At 33.3% G+C, this 27,149-nt stretch overlaps 1 protein-coding gene across 2 annotated transcripts; it reads right to left on the bottom strand.

The window, feature by feature from the left end:
- Nucleotides 1-305: 305 nt before the first annotated feature.
- LOC143052178 (vacuole membrane protein 1-like) lies at nucleotides 306-15,534 on the bottom strand. Of its 2 annotated transcripts, none has more exons than XM_076225139.1 (5): nucleotides 15,421-15,534; nucleotides 5,598-5,707; nucleotides 4,084-4,163; nucleotides 1,294-1,381; nucleotides 306-831 (listed from the first exon to the last, which is right to left on the bottom strand). In XM_076225139.1, exons 1-5 carry the CDS (start codon nucleotides 15,440-15,442, stop codon nucleotides 706-708), a joined length of 426 nt encoding a protein of 141 aa, XP_076081254.1. In that variant the 5' UTR covers nucleotides 15,443-15,534; the 3' UTR covers nucleotides 306-705. The 2 variants fall into 2 exon arrangements, with proteins under 2 accessions (XP_076081254.1, XP_076081253.1); XM_076225138.1 differs by lacking the exon at nucleotides 15,421-15,534 and adding an exon at nucleotides 14,817-14,902.
- Between the last annotated feature and the right edge of the window lie 11,615 nt (nucleotides 15,535-27,149).

Raw genomic sequence — 27,149 nt, 5'->3', positions numbered from 1 at the left:
AAGCCCGAGTACGGTGCCACATATTGTAATATTGAAGTAGGTTCAATTATCTCCCCTATCATAATACGACCAAGATTATATTCCTTCATGTACATTGTCAGGTAGAGTTCTACAACTGTGTAAAGTGACCAACAGACAGATAGGTAGTCTGATTCCTAGATTTAAACCTCAAAAGCTTAGGTTGTTGGAAGGGGAGTTTAAAAAAGATAGAATGCCACTTACATTTTAAATCGTGTCAATGGTTTCACAAAAGTTGACACAAAATGCACAAAGGACAAAAGTAAAAATTATGAAATAGACAGAACAAGAATGTGTCCAAAGTACACAGATGCCCCACTCGCACTATCCTTTTCCATGTTCGATGGACTGTGAAATTGGGTAATAATCTAATTTGGCATTAAAATTAGAAAGATTATATCATAAGCAACAAGTGTACTAAGTTTCAAGTTGATTGGACTTCAGCTTCATCAAAAACTACCTTGACCAAAAACTTTAACCTGAATGGATGCACAGACGAACGGACAGACGAACGGAGCCACAGACCAGAAAACATAATGCCCCTCTACTATCGTAGGTGGGGCATAAAAAACAGAGTGATTACTAGAAGGCACCCACAAAAACATGAAAGGCCAAAAATAACAGTACACACTCTCACTCGGACCATAACCTGTGAGACTTACTAATTCTTCAGGATGCTCTTTTTTCTCATGAACATTGATGAATGAGTTCTTCTATTTCTTCAAACTCATCGTCATCAAGATCTGCCCCTGACAGCCTGGCTGCCCTTGCCATAAAATAGGGCGGCAATTCTCCAAGTGCTGTCCCAGCACCCTGAAACATAAAGATATATTTTTTTAATCTCTCACTCTATAATATAAATTATCCAATAATTAGTACTTCTTGTATGGTGACATAATGGTGTGGTATAAAAAATATTCTTGCATTTTTGTGCCTGTCCCAAGTCAGGAGCCTCTGGGCTGTGTTAGTCTTGTATGATTTTTAATTTTAGTTCATTTATATATTTCGGGTTTAACATCCATTATCACTGAGCTAGTACACATTTTTGTTTAGAGGCCAGCTAAAGCATGCCATGGGTGCGGGATTTTTCTCTTTGTGTTGATGACCCATTGGTGGTCTTTGGTGAATATTGCTCTCAGGTTGGGTTGTTGTCTCTTTAACACATTCCCTATATCCATTCTCAATTTTATCTAAATATATATGATGAGTTTATTTATTTGCTATGATAGTTTAGGAGACAATATCATTTTCATAAAGGTTGAATATATGACATACCCACATAATAGCTTCAAGTCTGACTTTATTCATTATAGTCCATAATGATACTGTGCTGCCATCTGTAACACCTTCCGGACAAACAATTCTAAAAATACAAGATTACTTAAATTTAATCTAGTGTATGAAATAAGGGATCTATATACATTTATTCATATATGACATTATTTGTTAACACAGTTTAAAAATTAAATCTGTTCATCAATATATTTTATAAATTACATAAAATAGGCCGTTAGTTTTCCTCGTTTGAATTGTTTTACATTGTCATTTCGGGCCTTTGCGGTATGGGCTTAGCTCATTGTTGAAGGCCGTACGGTGACCTATAGTTGTTAATTTCTGTTCATTTTGGTTTCTTGAGGAGAGTAGTCTTATTGTCAATCATACCACATCTTCTTTTTTATAATAAATATTTAAGAAACTATATGTCATACAACTAATAGGGAAAGAAACACAAGCAAATTAAAGAAAAATGCTATTTCAACATAAGAAATTTATTAAAAAAAATCCAGAAAATTATAAAATTCAGAATTGATTCCTATCATTCACAAAATAAAACAATTCAAACAGGAAAATTAATCTTCAAAATATTACTGAACACAAAACTTTGTTTTTGATGAAGTAGAAAAGTATCAAATGAAAAATAACTTTCCAACTACTTAAAGATACTGTTTATATTGGAAGGTTAAAAATTTAGGAAGATTAACACAATCATACTATTCCGTGAAATTTAAGAGTAAGCAAGTCTTTCAGAAACTTTAAATCAAAATTTTATAAAGCATTCACTGAATCCATTGATACATGTATCTTACTAAATTAAGAAATATGGGAAGTATTAGCAAACAAGAATGTGTCAATAGTACACGGAAACCCTATTAACACTATCATTTTCTATGTTCAGTGGACTGTGAAATTGGGGACAGAACTCTAATTTGGCATTAACATAAAAAAAGATCATATCATAGGGAACATGCTATAAGTTTCAAGTTGATTGGACTTCAACTTCATCAAAAACTACCTTGACCATAAACTTTAACCTGAAGCAGGATAGACAGACAAATAAACGACGCACAGACCTAAAAAGGTACTGCCCCTAGGTGGGGTATAAAAATTTTAAACACAACATTTTTAAATTAAAGAAACTTAGTGAGCGCGCTCACATACCCCACGTCCCCACATTGTCATTGGAGAAATAAAATAAGTATGAGAAAAAAAAATTGTATAAAAAAAAAAATTGAATCATGACATAATTTCCTGTCGATATACACATCTACATAGTATGTCCTTATTATCTGAAAAGGTTTCATGAAATTCTGTTGTGTGGTTTGAGAGGAGTTGCGATGACAAAAGGTTGCAGTAGTATATTGGGCAAATAAGTTCAAAGGGGCATAACTCCTGGGAAAAAAATTGAATCGTAATTTCCTGTTGATATGCACATCTAAGTAGTATGTCCTTATTATCTGAAAAGGTTTCATGAAATTCTGTTGTGCGGTTTCAGAGGAGTTGAGATGAAAAACTGTTGCAGTAGTACATTAAAGTAAATAAGTTCAAAGGGGCGTAACTCCTGGGAAAAAAAATGAATCGTAATTTCCTGCCGATATGCACATCTACGTAGTATGTCCTTATTATCTGAAAAGGTTTCATGAAATTCTGTTGTGTGGTTTGAGAGGAGTTGCGATGACAAAAGCTTGCAGTAGTATATTGATCAAATAATTTCAAAGGGGCGTAACTCCTGGAAAAAAAATTGAATCGTAATTTCCTGTCGATATGCACATCTACGTAGTATGTCCTTATCATCTACAAAGTTTCATGAAATTTTGTTGTGTGGTTTCAGAGGAGTTGAGATGACAAACTGTTGCAGTAGTACATTAAAGTAAATAAGTTCAAAGGGGCGTAACTCCTGGAAAAAAAAATGAATCGTAATTTCCTGTCGATATGCACAACTACATAGTATGTCCTTATTATCTAAAAAGGTTTCGTGAAATTCTGTTGTGTGGTTTGAGAGGAGTTGCGATGACAAACTGTTGCAGTGGTACATTAAAGTAAATAAGTTCAAAGGGGCATAACTCCTAGAAAAAAAATTGAATCGCAATTTCCCGTCGATATGCACAACTACATAGTATGTCCTTATTATCTGAAAAGGTTTCATGAAATTCTGTTGTGTGGTTTGAGAGGAGTTGCGATGACAAAAGCTTGCAGTAGTATATTGATCAAATAATTTCAAAGGGGCGTAACTCCTAGAAAAAAAATTGAATCGTAATTTACTGTCGATATGCACATCTACGTAGTATGTCCTTATTATCTACAAAGTTTCATGAAATTTTGTTGAGCGGTTTCAGAGGAGTTGAGATGACAAACTGTTGCAGTAGTACATTAAAGTAAATAAGTTCAAAGGGGCGTAACTCCTGGGAAAAAAATGAATCGTAATTTCCTGTCGATATGCACAACTACATAGTATGTCCTTATTATCTAAAAAGGTTTCGTGAAATTCTGTTGTGTGGTTTGAGAGGAGTTGCGATGACAAACTGTTGCAGTAGTACATTAAAGTAAATAAGTTCAAAGGGGCGTAACTCCTAGAATAAAAATTGAATCGCAATTTCCCGTCAATATGCACAACTACATAGTATGTCCTTATTATCTGAAAAGGTTTCGTGAAATTCTGTTGTGTGGTTTGAGAGGAGTTGCGATGACAAGAAACAGGACTGACTGACGGACGGACGGACGGACGGGTCAAAAACATTATACCCTCCGCAACTTCGTTGCTTGGGGTATAATAAACTTTATACATACTCTGTTGGATATGGTGGTTCTGGAAAGTTTGTAGATTTACATTCATAAGCTGCTAACGTTACTGCTGCAATATGTGGTCCCTGAAATAATACAAATTAAAGAACCTTAGTGAGCACGCTCACATACCCCAAGTCCCCACATTGTCATTGGAGAAATTAAATAAGTACAAGAAAAAAAAATGGTATAAGAAAAAATATTGAATAATAATTTCCTGTCAATATACACATCTACATAGTATGTCCTTATTATCTACAAAATTCCATGAAATTCTGTTGTGTGTTTTCAGAGGAGTTGATATGACAAACTGTTGCAGAAGTACATTGAAGCAAATAAGTTCAAAGGGGCGTAACTCCTAGAAATAAAATTGAATCGTAATTTCCCGTCGATATGCACAACTACATAGTATGTCCTTATTATCTGAAAAGGTTTCATGAAATTCTGTTGTGTAGTTTCAGAGGAGTTGCGATGACAAACTGTTGCAGTAGTACATTAAAGTAAATAAGTTCAAAGGGGCGTAACTCCTAGAAAAAAAATTGAATCGCAATTTCCCGTCAATATGCACAACTACATAGTATGTCCTTATTATCTGAAAAGGTTTCGTGAAATTCTGTTGTGTGGTTTGAGAGGAGTTGCGATGACAAACTGTTGTAGTAGTACATTAAAGTAAATAAGTTCAAAGGGGCGTAATTCCTAGAAAAAAATTAAATCGCAATTTCCCGTCGATATGCACAACTACATAGTATGTCCTTATTATCTGAAAAGGTTTCGTGAAATTCTGTTGTGTGGTTTGAGAGGAGTTGCGATGACAAGAAACAGGACTGACGGACGGACTGACGGACGGACTGACGGAAGGACGGGTCAAAAACATTATACCCTCCGCAACTTCTTTGCGTGGGGTATAATAACATTTAACATGGGATATTGTGTATATGGAGTTGTAGAGGATGGCATCTAAATTCCTGTAAAAATAAACTCTGAATCTAGAATTTCTGAAAAACACAAAGTAATCTTTTTAACAGACTTAGAGATAAGACAAAATATACAAGTTTACAAAACACAACAGAACTGCATGTAATCCTGGTCAATCACAAGATACTCAAAAAATGTTTGTAATCATGTGTTTCATGACAGACTAATGTTAATACACCTAGATAAAGTGCTCACCAGATATAATAGAAATGTATGTAATCCTGTCCCCAGACCTACAGATGATAGTACACCAAGATATACTCACCAGATATAATAGAAATGTATGTAATCCTGTCCCCAGACCTACAGATGATAGTACACCAAGATATACTCACCAGATATAATAGAAATGTATGTAATCCTGTCCCCAGACCTACAGATGATAGTACACCAAGATATACTCACCAGATATAATAGAAATGTATGTAATCCTGTCCCCAGACCTACAGATGATAGTACACCAAGATATACTCACCAGATATAATAGAAATGTATGTAATCCTGTCCCCAGACCTACAGATGATAGTACACCAAGATATACTCACCAGATATAATAGAAATGTATGTAATCCTGTCCCCAGACCTACAGATGATAGTACACCAAGACCTAACCAATATGCACACCATATACATATTTCTCTATTTTTGCAACATACTGAAAAATGAGGACATAATATCATGGGTTATAAATTCTTATTGATTTCTTCTTAATAAATCTAATATTTCTTTTAACCCTTTCACCGATTGCTGCCCAGACAGAAGCTACTCTGAGACGATGGCTTCCCTGGCTACTATTGCTCAAGTGGGAGATCTTCATAATAAATGTCAATAAAAACTTGTTTGTAGTTATTTGTGTATTTATTTCATTCACTAACACCATGTTCACAGTTTTATTCATGTTTTGATAATTTTTTCCTCATAAAATATTCAAATTTTCAAATTTTCGGCATTATATCTAGGTGAAATTCTCAAAATTCTGCTATTTGACCCCAAATCGTAATTTTTTAACCCAAAACGGCAAACTTTTGAAAAATTTCATGAGGCTGTACAAATTCCTCACACTGAACGATGTCCATCCCAAGTGTTTTGTACATAAAACGACATTTTATGTCAAACCAGGTGCTCCGCAGGGCGCAGCTTTATACGACCGCAGAGGTCGAACCCTGAACAGTTGGGGCAAGTATGGACAAAACATTCAAGCGTGATACAGCTCTGAATTTGGATTGTGATCAAATTTTTGACATTATATGTTTTTTTTTTACACAAAACAAATGTCAAGATTTTACAAATCAATTAAAGATTTCTTCAAACTTTTTAAATCTAAAATTAAATAGTTGACACAGCATAGGTTTCTGACACAGAATGAATGTGGTCTAATGAACTTAAAAGGTTTTTTTTGCCTTTGAGCAATTCACTATGCTGTTGAATATTAATCCTCTCAAAAAAATGTTTGAAGAAATTTTCTTTTTATTTATGAAATCTGAAATGAGAAAAATTTAAACCCCCCCCCCTTTTTTTCACATCCCCGTTTCCCTTTTTCCAAAACTGATATCAATTCAAATTTCTAATGGAGTTTGCAACAATAACTACTCTTTTAAATACATCATAAGATATTAAAATGTAAAATAAAGTGCTTGTTATCACTGAATGGTAAAGATTGGTTGGTAGTAAAAGTGAATATACATTGTTTATTGTATAAAACAATAAAAAAAACTTCATCAGCAACATTTTATATTGGCAAATTTCCAATGAAGTTATTTACATAAAGTTATTGGCAAATAAAAATAGAAAATGACATCATAGTCATGTCTGGCAAATGTCCAACATACATTATCTAAAAACATTTTAGATAAGATAAGGAAAAAAAGCTTCATCAGCAACATTTTATATTGGCAAATTTCCAATGAAGTTATTTACATAAAGTTATTAATTGGCAAATAAAAATAGAAAATGACATCATAGTCAAGTCTGGTAAATTTCCAACATATATTATCAACTACTATTCTATACAAAGAAAGATAACTCCAATTGAAAATTAATTGCTATTGCACAATATTGTGCAATTAGATATTTCTTGCTATTGTGCAATACTGTGCAATTGAAAAGGAGAAGGGGCTATAAGGGGCAAAATTGGCCTCAATTTCGAGAATTTTTCAAATTCTACTTATTCGTATGTGTATGGCTTTCTTTTTCCGTTACACATATTCATTTTATGAAAAAAATGTTTTTTTGTAGTTATGACGTCATAATGCCGTGTTTTGACAACACTTCACGTGCATATTTGTTGGCTTTTCACAATTTTTTACTCATTTTCACTAACTTTTTTTACGAAAAAAGTACCAGCGCATTCTTGCCCCAACGAAATATTTAATCAGAGCAATAATATCAACATAAAGCATCTTATGTTGAAATATTTCAGTGGGGCAAAGCTGCGCTCATACTGAATTTTAATTAAAAACTTGCTCAAAACCGGCATCAAAGTTCCAAAATTTTTCGTCCGTTTTTCATACATACTGTTATCGGAATAAGGTTGACCAGGAACAGTTGTATTTGTTTAACATATTATTAGTCAATGGTTGATAATAAAACAGTTTCATTATAGAAAGTAAATTATAAAGTGTTTTTCTTCATATTAAAGTACATAACATAGCCTCTCAAGTACAGCCTAGCCCTTGTCGTCTTATATTTATTGTAAGTGATTATGGAACTGACACACAGAATTTTACTTGTTTCTGTTGTTAAGAAGCTTTTTATAGCAGAATAGAAATCATTGTATCATTCGTTAAATACTTGATATAAACAGACAGAATTAAAAAAACTTTCAATATTTAAACAACACGTAAAAAAATTCCACAGCACAGCAGGGGAGTGTTTTTTTTTTTGTTCTTAATTGGTTGTGAGCCAGAAAAGGTCCATTTCTGTTGTTTTTTTTTTTTTGTTTTTTTTTTTTTTGCATTGGGAAGATCTTCTGGCTCTCTTCTACCTCTTCCCTTGAAATAGGTGGTTTAGACAGCAGAGGCACAAAACAAAAATGGCGTTGTTTTGTCGAAATGACAATAATAAATAGAGAGCCTTCCCGTGCTTAAGGTTTATGCTCTTATATTATACTAGATTATGAGCCTTCGGCTGTTGTCTGCTCTATGGTCGGGTTGTTATCGCTTTGACACGTTCCCCATTTCCTTTCTCAATGTTATTATGAATGTAGATATATTAGAATGTGAGCTGTGTTATACATGTTTTTATGGTACGACAGCCTTAGTAGGACATCTCTGTAGGATGATAAGCTAGATGAATATATGAATATAAGAACTACACGGACAATAACAGTTAAGGGCCAACTATTTAATATTCTAGGGAAGGAATTTAAATTTATTGTTGTTAAACTCTACTTTCATCACTCATGATTTGGCTAGTGGTTAGTTGAAATCATTAGATGAGGAATGAAGAAGGAAAGAGGGTATTTATTGATCATTTTAATATGTCGCTAAACATGCCTTTTTTTCAACTCTTAGCAGGCAACCATATTTATATACGAAATACTCCTGTCCCCACCCAACCGAAGTTATTAAATATCAGATGGTTTTCTCTTATTTAACACAACTTTAAATTGATGCTAATTTTAACGCACAGTGACACATATTTCATGCAATTGCATATTCAGGAAAAACGAGATTAAACATCAGATATATATAATATAAAAACTAAGAGATGTGTTATTATTGATAATATGGCAACTATCCACCGGAGTTCAAATATGAAGTGGATGTAAGCAATTACAGGCAACCGTAAGGCCTTCAATAATGACAAAATCCGATACTATTAAGCCGTGAAGTCCATGAAAAGTGTGAAACAATTTAAACGAATAAACTAACGGTTTAATTATACATAACAAATCAATTTAAAAAATATCTAAAATGAGTTGAGACATGAACCAACGACAACCACTAAACTGCAGGCTGCTGACTTGGGACAGGTTCATAAAGAATATGGCAGGGGTTGATATTAAAACGAAGATGTGGTATGATTGCCAATGAGACAATTTCTCACAAGAGACTAAATGACGCAGAAATTAACAGCCATATATCACCATACGCTCTTCAACATAAGCATAATAAAATTGAGAAAGGACATGGGGAATGTGTCAAAGAGACAACATTTCACATATTCAGCTATAAAAGGCCCCGAAATCACTAGAAGAAAACTAACAGCCTAATTAATGTACAAAATAATGAACGAAAAACAAGTAAGTAACACAGCAACAAACAATAACCACTGACTTACAAGCTCCTGACTTGGGACAAGCATATAGTTTTTTACATTCATAATTTGGCGGGGATAAACATGTAAGCCGCGGATCCCAACCATCCCCTAACCTAGTACAGTGGTTTAACAGCACAACAGCATGTTTGTGAGCGCTCAACCCTCCCAGAAGCTGAAACAGTAGCGTAGCAGTACAATATAAAAACAACCGGCACAAATCAGTTGCAATTAGATTAACTCAAAATATCGGTACAGACAAACACAAAATAAAACCAGCAAACTAGAATTAAGACAATAGAGTATTGAACTAAGAGTATTTGCAATTACTGGTAATGTGTTCAAAACTAATTGCAACAAGTACTGAGATAAATCTTGTTCTCCCAGAATGAAGTATCAATCAGTACACAACCAACTGGTCCTTTTTCGTTGTCTATAGTCCCTAGTGTAAACAGTGTATAACTTACATGTTTTATTTGATACACTTTCCCAATTTATTTCTTGATATCAAATGCATGAAATATTAAGAGGGGGGGGGGGGGGGGGGTGTATTTACATGTTAAAAAAAATTGGGTGCTGAATCTTTATGTTATTAGTAGTGATTTGGTCCAGTTCAAAAAGGTCAAATTTTATCACGCCTGAAGCTGTCAAACTGAATTTTACACCTCCTTAACACAGAATTGTCAATATTTTGAGTTAGAGCTGGTAGAAGTTTCTATAATTTTGATATTATTTGTCCCACTGGTAGAACACTACACTGTAAAAATCTTTTTGAGAAAGAGCAGCTGCGATTTTTTAAATTTGAATTTATTGTCTAAAAGAAATGCACTACGAAATAACTGTGTTCTCGGGCCAACTGATTTATTTATTACAGTGACTTGACTGATAGTGTTGCTATCCAACAATTGCAATTCATTCAAAATTTTGACCAAATTGCAATTTGTTTTATTAAACCAAATTGTTCAACTGGTCAGAAATTTGAACAAATTGTTCAGTCAAAATGTGAAAGTGCAAGGTGATAAAATAAATCATACTTACAATCCTATAAGACTTTAACTCCACTGTGTTGATGTTATTTTTCAATTAGTTTATCAATCTGTATAGGTATATATAGCTATTACCATACTAAAGGTGAACTGTTTTATTTGTAATTGCTATAAAAATGTCCAAACTAAGCTTTTATATAGTTTTTCTTTCAAAATGTATTCTATATTCATAAGAATCACACAGTATATGAATAAAAACATCATATTCAGTAAAATAATTCGTAAAATTGCAATATATTTGTAGGAAGGGGAGATAATCTTTTTTGGTTTCAAAAAGTCTTTATTCAAAAGAATAGTATTTTAGGTTATTTTCCAAAGGAAACTTATCAATAGCATATTGTTATTTCACATATAGTTTACTGAATATATGATGTATTATTTTAAATGATATATGATTCTTATAAATATAAAATCCTTTTCGAAAGAAAAACTATATAAAAGCTTAGTTTGGACATTTTTATAGCAATTCAAAATAAAATAGTTGACCTTTAGTATGGTAATGGCTATAATATAACATATATGATATAATATATCAATACAGTGGAGTTAAAGGCTTATAGGATTGTAAGTATATTTTATTTTATCACCTTGCACTTTCACATTTTGACTGAACAATTTGTTCAAATTTTTGACCAGCTGAACAATTTGGATTAATAAAACAAATTGCAATTTGGTCAAAATTTTGAATGAGTTGCAATTGGTATAATTATATTATATCATATATGTTATATTATAGCCATTACCATACTAAAGGTCAACTATTTTATTTTGAATTGCTATAAAAATGTCCAAACTAAGCTTTTATATAGTTTTTCTTTCGAAAAGGATTTTATATTTATAAGAATCATATATCATTTAAAATAATACATCATATATTCAGTAAACTATATGTGAAATAACAATATGCTATTGATAAGTTTCCTTTGGGAAATAACCTAAAATACTATTCTTTTGAATAAAGACTTTTTGAAACCAAAAAAGATTATCTCCCCTTCCTACAAATATATTGCAATTTTACAAATTATTTTACTGAATATGATGTTTTTATTCATATACTGTGTGATTCTTATGAATATAGAATACATTTTGAAAGAAAAACTATATAAAAGCTTAGTTTGGACATTTTTATAGCAATTACAAATAAAACAGTTCACCTTTAGTATGGTAATAGCTATATATAACTATACAGATTGATAAACTAATTTAAAAATAACATCAACACAGTGGAGTTAAAGTCTTATAGGATTGTAAGTATGATTTATTTTATCACCTTGCACTTTCACATTTTGACTGAACAATTTGTTCAAATTTCTGACCAGTTGAACAATTTGGTTTAATAAAACAAATTGCAATTTGGTCAAAATTTTGAATGAATTGCAATTGTTGGATAGCAACACTATCAGTCAAGTCACTGTAAGAAACGTCTGGTATACCTTATATACTTACATATAGATCCATATACAATGAAGGTTGTAGAAAAATGGTAGATCCGAAGGTTTTGACCATCAAAATTGTGCATTAGAAATAATATTTAGGACCAGAAGATGTTCTTCATGGAGCACCATAGAAAAACGATATTTAGAACTTCCAGATATCTTAGCTTTATACAAAAAAAATCCAGTTCGGTTTCTTTTTAAAAAAATGTATAGACTGAGATGTACTTTTTGATCAGTCATATTGACAAACATTGACGATTTTTCGTGCACTTTAAGATAAATCGTAAAAATCAAATAGTGGGAGATTAAGCCTGGTTTGTTTAGAAAAATTGAGACATAGGAAAGCACTTTAAAGAAAATTGTAACGAACAGAGCACACTTTTACAGTCATGCATGTCTACGGGACGTATCTTAATATTCTAAAAAAAAAAAAGGTCATCGAAAACTTGATTTATGTCATCCAACATAACAAAAATCTGCTATATTCGACGTCAAAATTAATTTTTATTTTACTCTTCACCAGAAGACATTCTGGAGATGTGCAGAAGAGACCAATAAAACAAGCCCCAGACGAAAAAACTCAGTTTCCATTTTGCACTATTAACGTCTGTTTGGTAAAACAAAAATAATTTAGACCACGACATAATCAACAAAGATGAAATGGCCATATCATTGATATAAACAATTTAGTTGAATAAGAAGTAAAGAAATGAAAAAAAAAAATTGTTCCTACGGTAACCGTTTATGAATCAAAATGATCAATATGAGTTATTAACTTCAAATAGTTGTGTCAATGTGGTTCAAATCGCCTACACGCTGCGCATTGGGCATGATGGTGTACGTTCGAGTCCCATCAAATCCAATTGTTTTTTCATCGTTTCGTAATTTTTTACATCTGTCGTTTTAAATCACATTATCATGATATTGTAAAGACACCTTTTAAAACAACAAAAAATAAAAAATGTGCTAACAATATTTCAGTTTTATTAAGGTTGAGCCGGTAATTGTGTCTTTGATTATATGTATACTAGTGCGTAATATGTCCCACCTTAATGTGTTTTTATCAGCCGAGTACATTAAAGTACACACAAACTCATTTTTGGTTATTCAAGTTAAAAGAAAAATAAATAAGGCCGTTAGTTTTCTCGTTGGAATTGTTTTACATTGGCATATCGGGGCCTTTTACAGCTGACTATGCAGAATGGGCTTTGCTCATTGTTGAAGGCTGTTTGGTGACCTATAGTTGTTAATGTCTGTGTTATTTTGGTCCCTTGTGGACAGTTATCTAAATGTCAATCATACCACATCTTCTTTTTTATACAAACAATAACTGTAGATTTTCTCTGGTGAAAAATTTCTATAATTTGGTCATACATGTACATAGAACGAATGTTAACTTGTTGTTACCATAGCAACTATTTTACTGATATTAAATAGCTAAACTTTATATCAATTTTGTTCTTCATTGTATTAATACAATGGTTCACTAGTAATTATGTATGCACGTTGACTATTTAAGGTGTAATCTATTGTAAAATGTACACAATACATAAAAAAGGATAAAATATGTAAAAATCTGATATTTAAGCTTAGTCGGCCTACTATTTTTACGACGTCCTAACAAGAAAACCGCAAGAGATAACTATATACTTTTTGGTGTTTTATAAGCTCCATATCATAGAGATCAATTGAAAGAAATACCAATAGATCTTGAAGTGGGGCCAATTTTGCCCCTTATAGCCCCTTCTCCTTTCTTGCTATTGCACAATACTTGATATGGAATCCTGATTTAGACCAACTTGAAAACTGGGCCCATAATCAAAAATCAAAGTACATGTACATATTTAGATAAAGCATATCAAATAAGCCCAAGAATTTAATTTATGTTAAAATCAAACTTAGTTTAATTTTGGACCCTTTGGACGTTAATGTAAACCAATTTGAAAACGGACCAAAAATTAAGAATCTACATACACAGTTAGATTTGGCATATCAAAGAACCCCAATTATTCAATTTTTGATGAAATCAAACAAAGTTTAATTTTGGACCCCGATTAGGACCAACTTGAAAACTGGGCCAATAATAAAAAATCTAAGTACATTTTTAGATTCAGCATATCAAAGAACCCCAAGGATTCAATTTTTGTTAAAATCAAACTAAAGTTTAATTTTGGACCCTTTGGACCTTAATATAGACCAATTTGAAAACGGGACCAAAAATTAAGAATCTACATACACAGTTAGATTCGGCATATCAAAGAACCCCAATTATTCAATTTTTGATAAAATCAAACAAAGTTTAAATCTGGACCCTTTGGGCCCTTTATTCCTAAACTGTTGGGACCAAAACTCCCAAAATCAATACTGACCTTCCTTATACGGTCATAAACCTTGTGTTTAAATTTCATAGATTTCTATTTACTTATACTAAAGTTATGGTGCGAAAACCAAAAAAAATGCTTATTTGGGTCCCTTTTTGGCCCCTAATTCCTAAACTGTTGGGACCTAAACTCCCAAAATCAATACCAACCTTCCTTTTGTGGTCATAAACATTGTGTTTAAATTTCATTGATTTCTATTTACTTAAACTAAAGTTATAGTGCGAAAACCAAGAAAATGCTTATTTGGCCCTTTTTGGCCCCTAATTCCTAAAATGTTGGGACTAAAACTCCCAAAATCAATCCCAACCTTCCTTTTGTGGTCATAAACCTTGTGTTAAAATTTCATAGATTTCTATTCACTTTTACTAAAGTTAGAGTGCGAAAACTAAAAGTATTCGGACAACGACGACGACGACGCCAACGTGATAGCAATATCCGACGAAAAAATTTTCAAATTTTGCGGTCGTATAAAAATGTAATATTTAAAAACTAAATAAAAAAATTGTATATATTAAAAACAAAGAAAAATTGTAAAAATTGAAAATATGAAAATATATGACCAAAAACAACTTTGAATAAGAAATATTTTGTTAATTTATATTTTGACAAAAATTATCAACATAAATTTATTAAAAAACATTTACCAGGCATGCGCCGGAAAGTAAACATCTGTACGTTGATGGTTTTCTGTAACAAAAGAAGAGAAGAAGAAATCCAACCCCCATAATAGATCATGAATTTATACATTTTTAGAATTATTTATATTTATTTTATCAAATATTATAGGATGCCGAATTGACTTTACAGTTTTTCTATAAAAGCATGCAAAACAAAACATTGATCTACTAGCTTGCTATGAATGCTTGGTTGTTTGCAAACACTAGGTAGGCGGAGTTTCTGTCTGTTTTTATTAATTATTGGATTTGATTGGACATTAAGAATTGACATGAAATGAAGTTATTGTTTATTGTCCAATCAAATTCCAGTAAATAGTTAACAGCCTGAAATAAACTACCTACCTGTTGTTTACAAACATCCAAACAAATATAGCAAGCAAGATAATCAATTGTTTGTTTTGCATGCTTTAATAGAAGAACTGTAAATAGGTGCTGATTTGACAAGTTCCGATTTAACAAGGTGCCGATTTGAACAGGTGCCGATTTGACTTGAAGTTGTACCCATTATAAATTGCCTTCCGACAGAATTTCGGCTGTAAAATCTCGTCTCTGTCCACATTTCAGTCCTAACCTTTTGAAATGTGATGTAACATCCCCCTGGCAATCAAACAACTCTACTAAATGTGTGCCATGAAGATGTAAACATAAAACATAAATTGATAATGTTACAGACAGCATCCATGTTGTATACAGCGCCATCTATAAATAGTTCTAAAGGGAGATAAGGTAATGTTCTTCTTCTTCTTCCAAATTTTCACATCCTTTGTAGGACAACCACACCGTTACGGCGTGTAGAACAAAACCCACCACCATGAATGTAGGAATATAATATGTACACTATATATTGAATAATGATATCCTCCACTAATATATACAGGATCACTTTCTAGTTGCACAGAACGGGCAGATTTAATACTGCTGTTCCTCAATCCCAATCTTAACCAGCGCATACCAAATTTAAAGCACAGAGAACTTGAGAAAATACGTCGAGGAAAACGCACCAGAGAGGAAAACTGCACATTGGGACAATTCGTGCCAACAGGCCATAAGATTGAGGATTGAGGACGTATAGAAGAGGGACGAAAGATACCAAAGGGACAGTCTAACTCATAAATCTAAAACAAACTGACAACGCCATGACTAAAAATGAAAAATACTAACAGACAAACAAAAGTATACATGACACAACATAGAAAACTAAAGAAAAAACAACACGAACCCCACCAAAAACTAGGGGTGATCTCAGGTGCTCCGGAAGGGTAAGCAGATCCTGCTCCACATTTGGCACCCGTCGTGTTGCGTATGAGATAACAAATCCAGTAAATAGTCTAATTCGGTAGGTCACATAGCTTGTAGTATGCATTCTTAGTTGCGTTAAAAATTGTTAGGCTAGTTACCGGACATATATACAGGGGGGGATTACAGTGGCGGATCCAGAACTTTTCATAAGGGGGCCCGTTGACTGACCTAAGGGGGGCTCCAGTCATGCGTCAATGATTCCTTATATAAGCAACCAATTTTTCCCACACAAAAGGCGGGCGGGCCCCCAGGCCCCCCTGAATCCGCCTATGGGTTATATATGTTTACGTAGTAAAATAGTAAAAGATAAATGTTGTAAAATAAATTACTTCACTCACATTCACACGGGTAAAAAGAATAACAAGCTTGCAGCATTTAAATCTAAAAATAGTTCGCTTTTCACAATATAGACTAAGGATCTAAAAGCTAAAACACTTTGTCTTCTTTTCATCAGAGACTCTGTTTTCATTAACTAAAATCGAATAAAACGTTCATAGTGTCTACATACTTAATCCACGCATAGAATTTGTCGTTTCTGGAATTACGTATATCAAAATATTTAAGTTTAGTGCTTTTCGGTAAAATCCTATTTATTACAGAAATGCAATCTAAAACAAAAACCAAAGGTATCTTTTTAAATAACAAGATACCCAAGTCGGAAGAATTAATATTTTAATTAATGATTAAAAAAAGGAAGCTGAAAGTATCTATTTAAGGTCTTTCATAACAGCGGTATTTGTTAAAGGGACTGAAACGATTAGACGCGTGCTCAAAATCAGCATGCATGATGAGTTGGTTACCGTTATGTGGTTAAAAGCTTGATAAGTGAAATGACAACTTTATTGCACCTACGCCTACGCAGGTCAATTCAGTTCAATGATGCACCGTCTAATAGTTCTCGCACTTATATCATTAGCAACGCCAAAGTAAATACATCAATTGAGTGAAACATTTATATGCAACAGTTTTATCAAACGGTGCGAAAAGATGCAATTTAGTATTATGATTTGTATTTTTATATGTTGAATTTATATGTAGTAGTTTTAGACAAAACCGATTAATAATCTGATTGAAAAAAATACCATTTACCTGAATGGTCTCAAATATTAGATAGTATCAGATAGTAGAGAAACAACAGTCATATCACATCCCATATATATGATAATAAGAGATGTTTCTGGAATTACGTATATCAAAATATTTAAGTTTAGTGCTTTTCGGTAAAATCCTATTTATTACAGAAATGCAATCTAAAACAAAGACCAAAGGCATCTTTTTAAATAACAAGATACCCAAGTCGGAAGAATTAATATTTTAATTAATGATTAAAAAAAAGGAAGCTGAAAGTATCTATTAAAGGTCTTTCATAACAGCGGTATTTGTTAAAGGGACTGAAACGATTAGACGCGTGCTCAAAATCAGCATGCATGATGAGTTGGTTACCGTTATGTGGTTAAAAGCTTGATAAGTGAAATGACAACTTTATTGCACCTACGCCTACGCAGGTCAATTCAGTTCAATGATGCACCGTCTAATAGTTCTCGCACTTATATCATTAGCAACGCCAAAGTAAATACATCAATTGAGTGAAACATTTATATGCAACAGTTTTATCAAAAGGCGCGAAAAGATGTAATTTAGTATTATGATTTGTATTTTTTTTTAAACTTTACATCAGTAGGATACAGTCCTGCATGATCTAAGCCGTGGAGATTTTTTTCTCAGTTATAAAAAGGCAAAATAAAGCTATTAATCTGTTATGGCATGCAGATAATAACATGCTAAAACAACAAGTTCTAAGGTTTTGGGATTTTCTAATAACCACTCAAAGATAGAAAAATATAGTACATGTTCTAGAAATGGGACAACTTTGACAGATTATCTATACACATACATTTAACCCTCTTGCTGCCGGAGGGACACATATGTCCAAACCGGCAGTGCCGGAGGGACACATATGTCCAAGGATAAATTTATGCAAGCTTCTTATCAATGCTGTATCTCTTTCAATTAAAATACAGAAGAATAAACAGGGTCATGTTTTTCTCCAATTGGTCCCCAATGTAGTGGTCATTTTGTCGTGACGTCATATATCGAATGACGTGGTTGTTTGGCATGTTACGTCACAGACGTTGAGCTGTCGTATTTTCCGGCATATGAAATGCAACCTTGAAAACCGGTCGGCAGCAAGAGGGTTAACGCATTAAAAAGAATGAAGGAAATTGAAAAGAAACTTCAGTTTTACATATAATATTAGGTTTACATGCATTTAATAATCTAACCATACTCATTTTTTTCTAATAACCTATAATGAGACTTAATTAATTAATTAACTTAATTAATTTTTGTTGTTTTGTTTTTTTCAATGTAATAATGTCAAACTGTAACCAACACAAGAATGACGTTAAGATTTATACCGAAAACATGAATTTGGATGGTTTCGTTTTCCTGCGTTATGATATAATAGACCAAACATCAAAAACAATGTATGGATATAAGTTGTTTGCTTCACGTCCAATGGACAATATTTCATGATATTCAGGACGATACTAATTAACAAAAACACTCAGTTGTATTAGCATTAGCAAAACTCATATCCGTGATTCAAGATTCAAGATTCAAAGTTTTATTTAGAGTCGATATTCAATAAACTACATAACACAAGCTCTAGACTTAATAACAAAATACAATACACACATACACAATACAATACACACATACAAAAGTCATGAAAAACAACACAATTTTAAACATATAATGCATAGTAAGATACCATAAATGACATATATAAGTTAAAAGCATATAGTACACTTAAAACATAGCACAAGTTAATAATAAGATTGCACAAATCATATAGTTACACAAAAAATAAAAGCAAAATAAAACAGGCATAAACACTATATGCATGCACTCCACTGGCATGAGCTATATTATGAATATTATATGAATGCATGGTCGACTTTGAAACTTTTGCTTATATATTATATATACTTTCTATGTTAAAGTTTGTGATGGAATGTCTGTCAATCAAAGATGGACCCATATAAAGCTGCTCAGTCTTAATATTTGGTATGCAGGTGTAATAATATTAGAACATCTCATTTCTTTGCCGCATAGTACATGGCCCAGCAGGGGCGGATCCAACCATTTTAAAAAGGGGGGGGGGGGTTCCTAACCCAGGACAAAAGGGGGGTTCCAATTACATGTCCCCATTCAAATGCATTGATCGTCCAAAAAAAGGGGGGTTCCAACCCCCGGAACCCCCCTCTGGATCCGCGCCTGCCCAGTCGCCACAGTCCGCATAATGGACTGTTCACCGACTGGAACTTTTCTTCTATGGTACTGGCACGATTTAATTTAGGATTATCATGATTATAGGTCCCTTATATTAATGATATATGGTACGCAATTATATTAACATCGACATATCTCAATTCACTGAGATAATTTTACTCTACAATCAATGAAGTTTTTCACCAGTTATTTAATCGTGTAATCTTTCGGGGTTTCCCTTACAAAAAATGCTTAACTAGTATATTTATATATATAAATATAGGAAGATTTGGTATGATTGCCAATGAGACAAATCTCCACATGGTCAGAGAACAAATGCACAAGAATTATACAACTATTAGTTAACGTACGGTCTTCAAAAATGAGCAAAACCCAAACCACATATAGCAAGCTATGAAAGGCCTCAAATGACAAATATAAAACAACTAACGGCCTGACTTATGTACAACAACAGCGGAAAAATATTATGATATATAGCAATAAATGCAAGCATACAGATTTATACAGGCTACTAACTTGCTACATGCACATTTAGAATGACGCGGATTTAAACTAGTTTGCTGCCTCAAGAACTCCCTGATAACCTGGGACAGTGCATGGTGAACTAGTACATAGAACATAAGAACAAACTATAAAAAAAATCATTGAAAAGGGCTTAACTCATCAGATTGATCGAAAGCACAAAACAACTAACAGAACACATCCTGGACGTGCCAGGGATTTATTCAACCCCACAACAACAACAGACACATAACGTTACTCGCAGTTACTAACAGTTAGTTCAAAGTCAATAACAAATAATTAAAAAAATATCTAATACAGATCTTATCAAAACGGGAAGCTCCCTTTCTGAATTGTATTGAAAATAGGTTAAAGGTTCCCCATATTAAGTTTTTTCTGGTGCAATTGAATACCTATAAACTGGTATCAATATAAAAATGAATACATGGTATGATTGCCAATGAGACAACTCTCTACAAGAGACCAAATGACACAGAAATTTACAGATATACATTAGGTCGCCACGTGCGCACGGGCTTCAAGAATGAGTAAAACCCATACCGTATAGTCAACCATAAAAGGCTTCAAAATGACAAATGAAAAAAATGAAATATGTACTAAAACAATGAACGGAAAACAAATATGATATACAGCAACAAATGACAACCTCTGGTTTACAGGCTCCTAAGTAGGAACAGGCATATATATTTATATATATATACATAATGTGACAGGGTTAAATCATGTTAAAGGCGCCAAGCATTCATGACCTTGGAAAATGGTGTAACGATTGGAATATTCGATTAAAAGAAATAAAATAATTAAAAATGAGCTTTCCAAAATTTTCTGTACTTGTAAAACGAAGATGTGGTACGATTACCGATGAGACAACTCTCCACAAGAGACAAAATGACACAGAAATTAACAGAACAGTATAATCAATGATCGAGATCTTCATTTGTACTTGTGAGAGAACGAAACGGATGCAATCAACTGAAAACCAAGATATCTTATCCTAATCAATTAATAAATCAATATGTCTACGACATCTTTAGAATTTCACTCATTTCAAGTGTTTATTTCATCGCATGTTATTTAAAGCAAATGTCTAAACTTCTTGAGATAGCGGATAACTGCAAGCTATTTTCTTCTAACTAGAGTATTAATATAGAAAAACATGTATGAGAAATCTGACAAGGACAGAACAGCCCATCTCCGAACCGTAACCACCAACAGAAGTTTCATCTTTAAAGACATTTATGAAGCAACATAATAATGAGAAAATGTAGTAAAATTGCCAATGAAACAATTAGTACAGACGAGAGTCAGATTTTGAACTTTTGTTTAATTTTGTAGACTGGGTATCTCAAATCTTTTTATCTAAAAAAAAAAACGAAATGCCTTTAGTGGGAACTCTCGAGCTGAAACCTACACTATTCAGGTTAGCTGGGACAATATACTTTGTTATTTAGTTTTGTCATTTTTGTGCATGGGATCGTTAAAGAGACTGTCAGTGGTTTAAAGCATTGCTTGTCAAAGACATAAAATTGAGAATGGAAATGGAGAATGTGTCAAAGCGACAACAATCCGACCATAGAGCGGACAACAGTCGAAGGCCACCAATGGGTCTTCAATGTAGCGAGAAACTTCCACACACGGAGGTGTCATTTAGCCGGTCCCTTAACAAGATGTATACTAGTTCAGTGATAATGGACGTCATACTAAAATCCGAATTATACACAATAAACTAATACTAAAAATCATAAAAGACTAACAGAGGCCAGAGGTCCCTGACTTGGGACAGGGGCAAATTGCGGCGGGGTTAAACATGTTTTTAGAGATCTCAACCCTCCAAACATGCTCCTTTTGAATAGCGACTGCTCTCTTTATTCTCAGAATTACTCTTTTCTATTGGAAATAGATATTCTACATTATTAGGTGTCGACTTTAAGTAAGGAATGTAACCTTATCCTTGGAAATGTTATATATCTTCTCATTACTTATTGTTTTCCCTTAAGGTAGCTGACACAATATTAAGATAGTTTTGCTTTAAAATTATCTATTCCACTAGTTGTTCAAAATAATATTTATGTTTAACAAAACTATGATCTGTTTGTGAAACGTGAAGGATATATAATGATTGGTGTGTTCATTGTTGGTCTTTAACGCCACTTTTATCATTATTCGCTATTTCATGGCATGTAGAGAAAAACTGGGAAGCCTGGAGAGAGACACTGACCTTCGACATGGAATCTGTCCATCCTTGTCAACTACGAATGAAGTGAAACTAAGCACCAAGTGTTCAAACTCTGAAATAAGTAATGAAGCAGTATTTTTCGAATTCACTAATGAAAGAAAATTCAGTTTTCGTTTTATTTGAATTTTTCAAATTGGAGAAACAAAGAGGTTTTAAAAACGAACTGAAGAATAAAAAGGTAGCAAAATGCTAAGTTCTTTCAAAAATATTCTTTTATCGCTAAGAGGCTGGCTTGTCATGCCAAGAAATTGCCTCCGTTGAAATTTCAAACATCCAATAGAGCAAATTACATCGATGATTAATATTGACCTTATGGTATGGGCACGGGACGTTTGCGCTTTTTTACCTGTAAAACGATAGGACATTTGCGCTTCAAATACTATGGACATTTGCGCTTTATGTTTTGATTCACCTGTATTAAATTGATTGGACATTTGCGCTTTTTACCTTTGTATTAGTGAACTTGGATGTTCCAAATTTGCAGACTATCTGCAAAAATTATGTGACAATTGAATCACGATTTACTTGACTCATCCTGCTATGTTTATCTTGTTGAAGAGTATCATTGAACAACACTTAGTGAATTACATTTAGATTCATTATATTGATGATCAGGCATTCCAGTCAAGAACTGAGAAAGAAAAACTTGATTTTTGTATTTGAAATGTGGACAAAATACCAGTCAGAATAGATAACAAGAGCTACTTATTTTGACTCTTTAGGCTTCAGATATTAAGCGAAACATGAACTGTGATGACTGTTCGTGTTTTATGTGTTTTAAAATGTTAACTTTTAGCTGTATATAAACTTTTAAACATTTAAAAAAATATGACTTGTCGGTCCCAAGCCAGTATAAAAGAGGAAGGAAGTCATAAAAACAAATATTGCAAAAGCGCAAATGTCCTATGTAAAAAGCACAAATGTACATTTTTAAAAAGCGCAAATGTCCTATGATTTGAAGCGCAAGTGTCCAAAATTAAAAGCGCAAATGTCCTATGAAAAAGCGCAAACGTCCCGCGCCGTATGGTATATGGCCGTTTTCTAAGCGATACGTACATGCAGGTCATACATTAAATTAATTTGTTTAGTAAAAACAAATCTTTAACTACTAATAGGTGCCGTAGGAGGTCCACAGAATTTTTAGCAAGGATTTCTTGGCTAGATCAGACAATTTAAGAACAGAAAGCATTGCACTGATGTATGTCCATTATTAATTTTTCAGTAGTCAAAATTCAATGTTAAGTGATGTATATTGAATCATGATATATAGTTTGTATTTCTGTTTTCAAGATAAAAAGTGAAGGTTCAATGTATGGACAACCTGAAAACCAAGACATATATATGATTCGGCGCGGGACGTTTGCGCTTTTTCATAGGACATTTGCGCTTATTTTTTTTTGGACACTTGCGCTTCAAATCATAGGGCATTTGCGCTTTTTAACTAGAGGCTCTAAAGAGCCTGTGTCGCTCACCTTGGTCTATGTGCATATTAAACAAAGGACACAAATGGATTCATGACAAAATTGTATTTTGGTGATGGTGATGTGTTTGAAGTTCTTACTTTACTGAACGATTTTGCTTCTTACAATTATATCTATCATGAACTTTGCCCATTAGTAACAGAGAACTATATTTGGTAAAAATTTACATAAATTTACCAAATTAATGAAAATTGTTAAAAATTGACTATAAAGGGCAATAACTCCTTAAGGGGTCAATTGACCATTTAGGTCATGTTGACTTATTTGTAGATCTTACTTTGCTGAACATTATTGCTGTTTACAGTTTATCGCTATCTATAATAGTATTCAAGATAACCAAAAACGGCAAAATTTCTTTAAAAATTACCAATTGGAGGGCAGCAACCCAACAACCAGTTGTCCAATTCATCTGAAAAATTCAGGGCAGATAGATATTGACTTGATTAACAATTTAACTTCTTGTCAGATTTGCTCTAGATGCTTTGGTTTCATAGTTATAAGCAAAACACTGCATTTTACCCCTATGTTCTATTTTTAGCCGTGGCGGCCATCTTGGTTGAATGGCCAGGTCATCGGACACATTTTTCAAACTAGATACCCCAAAGATGATTGTGGCCTAGTAGTTTCAGTGGAGATTTTGGTCATGTTGACTTATTTGTAGATCTTACTTTGCTGAACATTATTGCTGTTTACAATTTATCTCTATCTATAATAATATTCAAGATAATAACCAAAAACAGCAAAATTTCCTCAAAATTACCAATTCAGGGGCAGCAACCCAACAACCGATTGACCGATTCATCTGAAAATTTCAGGGCAGATAGTTCTTGACCTGATAAACATTTTCATCCCATGTCAGATTTCCTCAAAATGCTTTGGTTTTTGAGTTATAAGCCAAAAACTGCATTTTACCCCTATGTTCTATTTTTAGCGGTGGCGGCCATCTTGGTTGGTTGACCAGGTCACGCCACACATTTTTAAAACTAGATACCCCAAAGATGATTGTGGCCAAGTTTGGATTAATTTGGCCAAGTAGTTTCAGAGGAGAAGATTTTTGTAAAAGATTACTTTAATTTACGAAAAATGGTTAAAAATTGACTATAAAGGGCAATAACTCCTAAACGGGTCAACTGACCATTTTGGTCATGTTGACTTATTTGTAGATCTTACTTTGCTGAACATTATTGCTGTTTACAGTTTATCTCTATCTATAATAATATTCAAGATAATAACCAAAAACAGCAAAATTTCCTCAAAATTACCAATTCAGGGGCAGCAACCCAACAACCGATTGACCGATTCATCTGAAAATTTTAGAGCAGATAGATCTTGACCTGATAAACATTTTTATCCCGTCAGATTTCCTCAAAATGCTTTGGTTTTTGAGTTATAAGCCAAAAACTGCATTTTACCCCTTTGTTCTATTTTTAGCCGTGGCGGCCATCTTGGTTGGTTGACCAGGTCACACCACACATTTTTTAAACTAGATACCCCAAAGATGATTGTGGCCAAGTTTGGATTAATTTGGCCAAGTAGTTTCAGAGGAGAAGATTTTTGTAAAAGATTACTTTAATTAACGAAAAATGGTTAAAAATTGACTATAAAGGGCAATAACTCCTAAACGGGTCAACTGACCATTTTGGTCATGTTGACTTATTTGTAGATCTTACTTTGCTGAACATTATTGCTGTTTACAGTTTATCTCTAACTATAATAATATTCAAGATAATAACCAAAAACAGCAAAATTTCTTCAAAATTACCAATTCAGGGGCAGCAACCCAACAACCGATTGACCGATTCATCTAAAAATTTCAGGGCAGATAGATCTTGACCTGATAAACATTTTTACCCCATGTCAGATTTGCTCTAAATGCTTTGGTTTTTGAGTTATAAGCCAAAAACTGCATTTTACCCCTATGTTCTATTTTTAGCCGTGGCGGCCGTCTTGGTTGGTTGACCGGGTCACGCCACACATTTTTTAAACTAGATACCCCAATGATGATTGTGGCCAAGTTTGGTTTGATTTGGCCCAGTAGTTTCAGAGGAGAAGATTTTTGTAAAAGTTAACGACGACGGACGACAACGACGACGGACGACAACGGACGACGACGGACGACGACGGACGACGACGGACGACGACGGACGACGGACGCCAAGTGATGAGAAAAGCTCACTTGGCCCTTCGGGCCAGGTGAGCTAAAAAAGGACATTTGCGCTGTTAACATAGGACATTTGCCCTTTTGCAATATTTGATTTTTATGACTATCATATCTTCCTCTTTAATACTGGCAGAATAATATTTTTTCTTTATGGTTAAAGGTTTAAAAAAATCATTTAATAGCACATTTCATAGCACATTCATTTCATAGCACATTGATATGTGTTTAAAAGTCTATATACACTGAGCTAAAGGTAAACATTCTAAAGACCTAAAAACACGTACAGTCATCACAGGTCAGTTTTCGCTTGATATATGAAGACCAAGGATTGGACAAATTTAGCTCTGTTTATCTGTCCAGACTGGCATTTCGCACACATTTCAAATATATATTCAATATTCTCTTTCCCAATTCTTGACAGGGGTGCCTGTTCATCAATATAACGAATCTAATGTGATTCACATACTGTTGTTCAATGATGCTCTTTAAAAAGATAAAAATATCAGGATGAGTCGAGTAGAACTGTTCATTATAATGTACAGGGAATTATTCTGGACCATTTGTCGTACTAATGCCAAATATAAGTTAAATTTATTTACGCAATAATTACTTCTCTTTAAAATTACAGATAGACGACAATAGGTGCAAAAGCGCAAATGTCCGGTCAATTTAATACTGGTGAATCAAAATTTAAAGCGCAAATGTCCATAGTATTTGAAGCGCAAATGTCGTATCGTTTTACAGGTGAAAAAGCGCAAACGTCCTGTGCCCATATAATTAAGGTTATTTTTATTTATGTATTTGCTGTTATTTATCCCCTGATTATAAAACATGTCGATTGAGCCACAATGATTACTACATTGGTTACGGAGGACCTAAATACCAAAAACACGCAAGACAAGGAAGAAATGCCCAATTTTGATTATAATGGAATGGATATTTTAAGTAATGGAATGGATATTTCAAGTAATGGAATGGATATTTTAAGTAATGGAATGGACTACAACGACCCTTCATTCACTAATTACAGATATACTTTATACCTTATTCGAAAGTTTATTTATTGAGGAACAAAAGGTACATAGTTAATGTGTTCCACAACGCATATTAGAGGAGTAACAATACCTACATATCGAAATACGCGTGAACATTAAGAAATAGCTTATTTTAAATGATGAAATGAACTGCTGCGACATTTCATCCCTTAATTCAGGAAAACTTTATGTACCATTTGAGAGTTCATTGCTGTCGCAATGACCATTAGAAGGATTACGGAGGATCTAAATGACAAAAATACGCGTGAAAAG

Source organism: Mytilus galloprovincialis, chromosome 11 (genome assembly GCF_965363235.1).
Source record: "Mytilus galloprovincialis chromosome 11, xbMytGall1.hap1.1, whole genome shotgun sequence".
Lineage (NCBI taxonomy): Eukaryota > Metazoa > Mollusca > Bivalvia > Mytilida > Mytilidae > Mytilus > Mytilus galloprovincialis.
Note: the sequence above shows the minus strand (reverse complement) of the source record. Positions and strands in the feature narration are given on the sequence as shown.

Bases quoted from the DNA above. Each gene is read 5' to 3' on its own strand.
- LOC143052178 (XM_076225138.1), bottom strand. From the start codon at position 14,841: ATGTTTACTTTCCGGCGCATGCCTG. The intron at 5,708-14,816 runs GTAAATGTTTTT...CTCATTTTTCAG, and splicing joins TACTTTCCGGCGCATGCCTG to TATGTTGCAAAAATAGAGAA. The intron at 832-1,293 runs GTATGTCATATA...TTTATGTTTCAG, and splicing joins GACTTGAAGCTATTATGTGG to GGTGCTGGGACAGCACTTGG.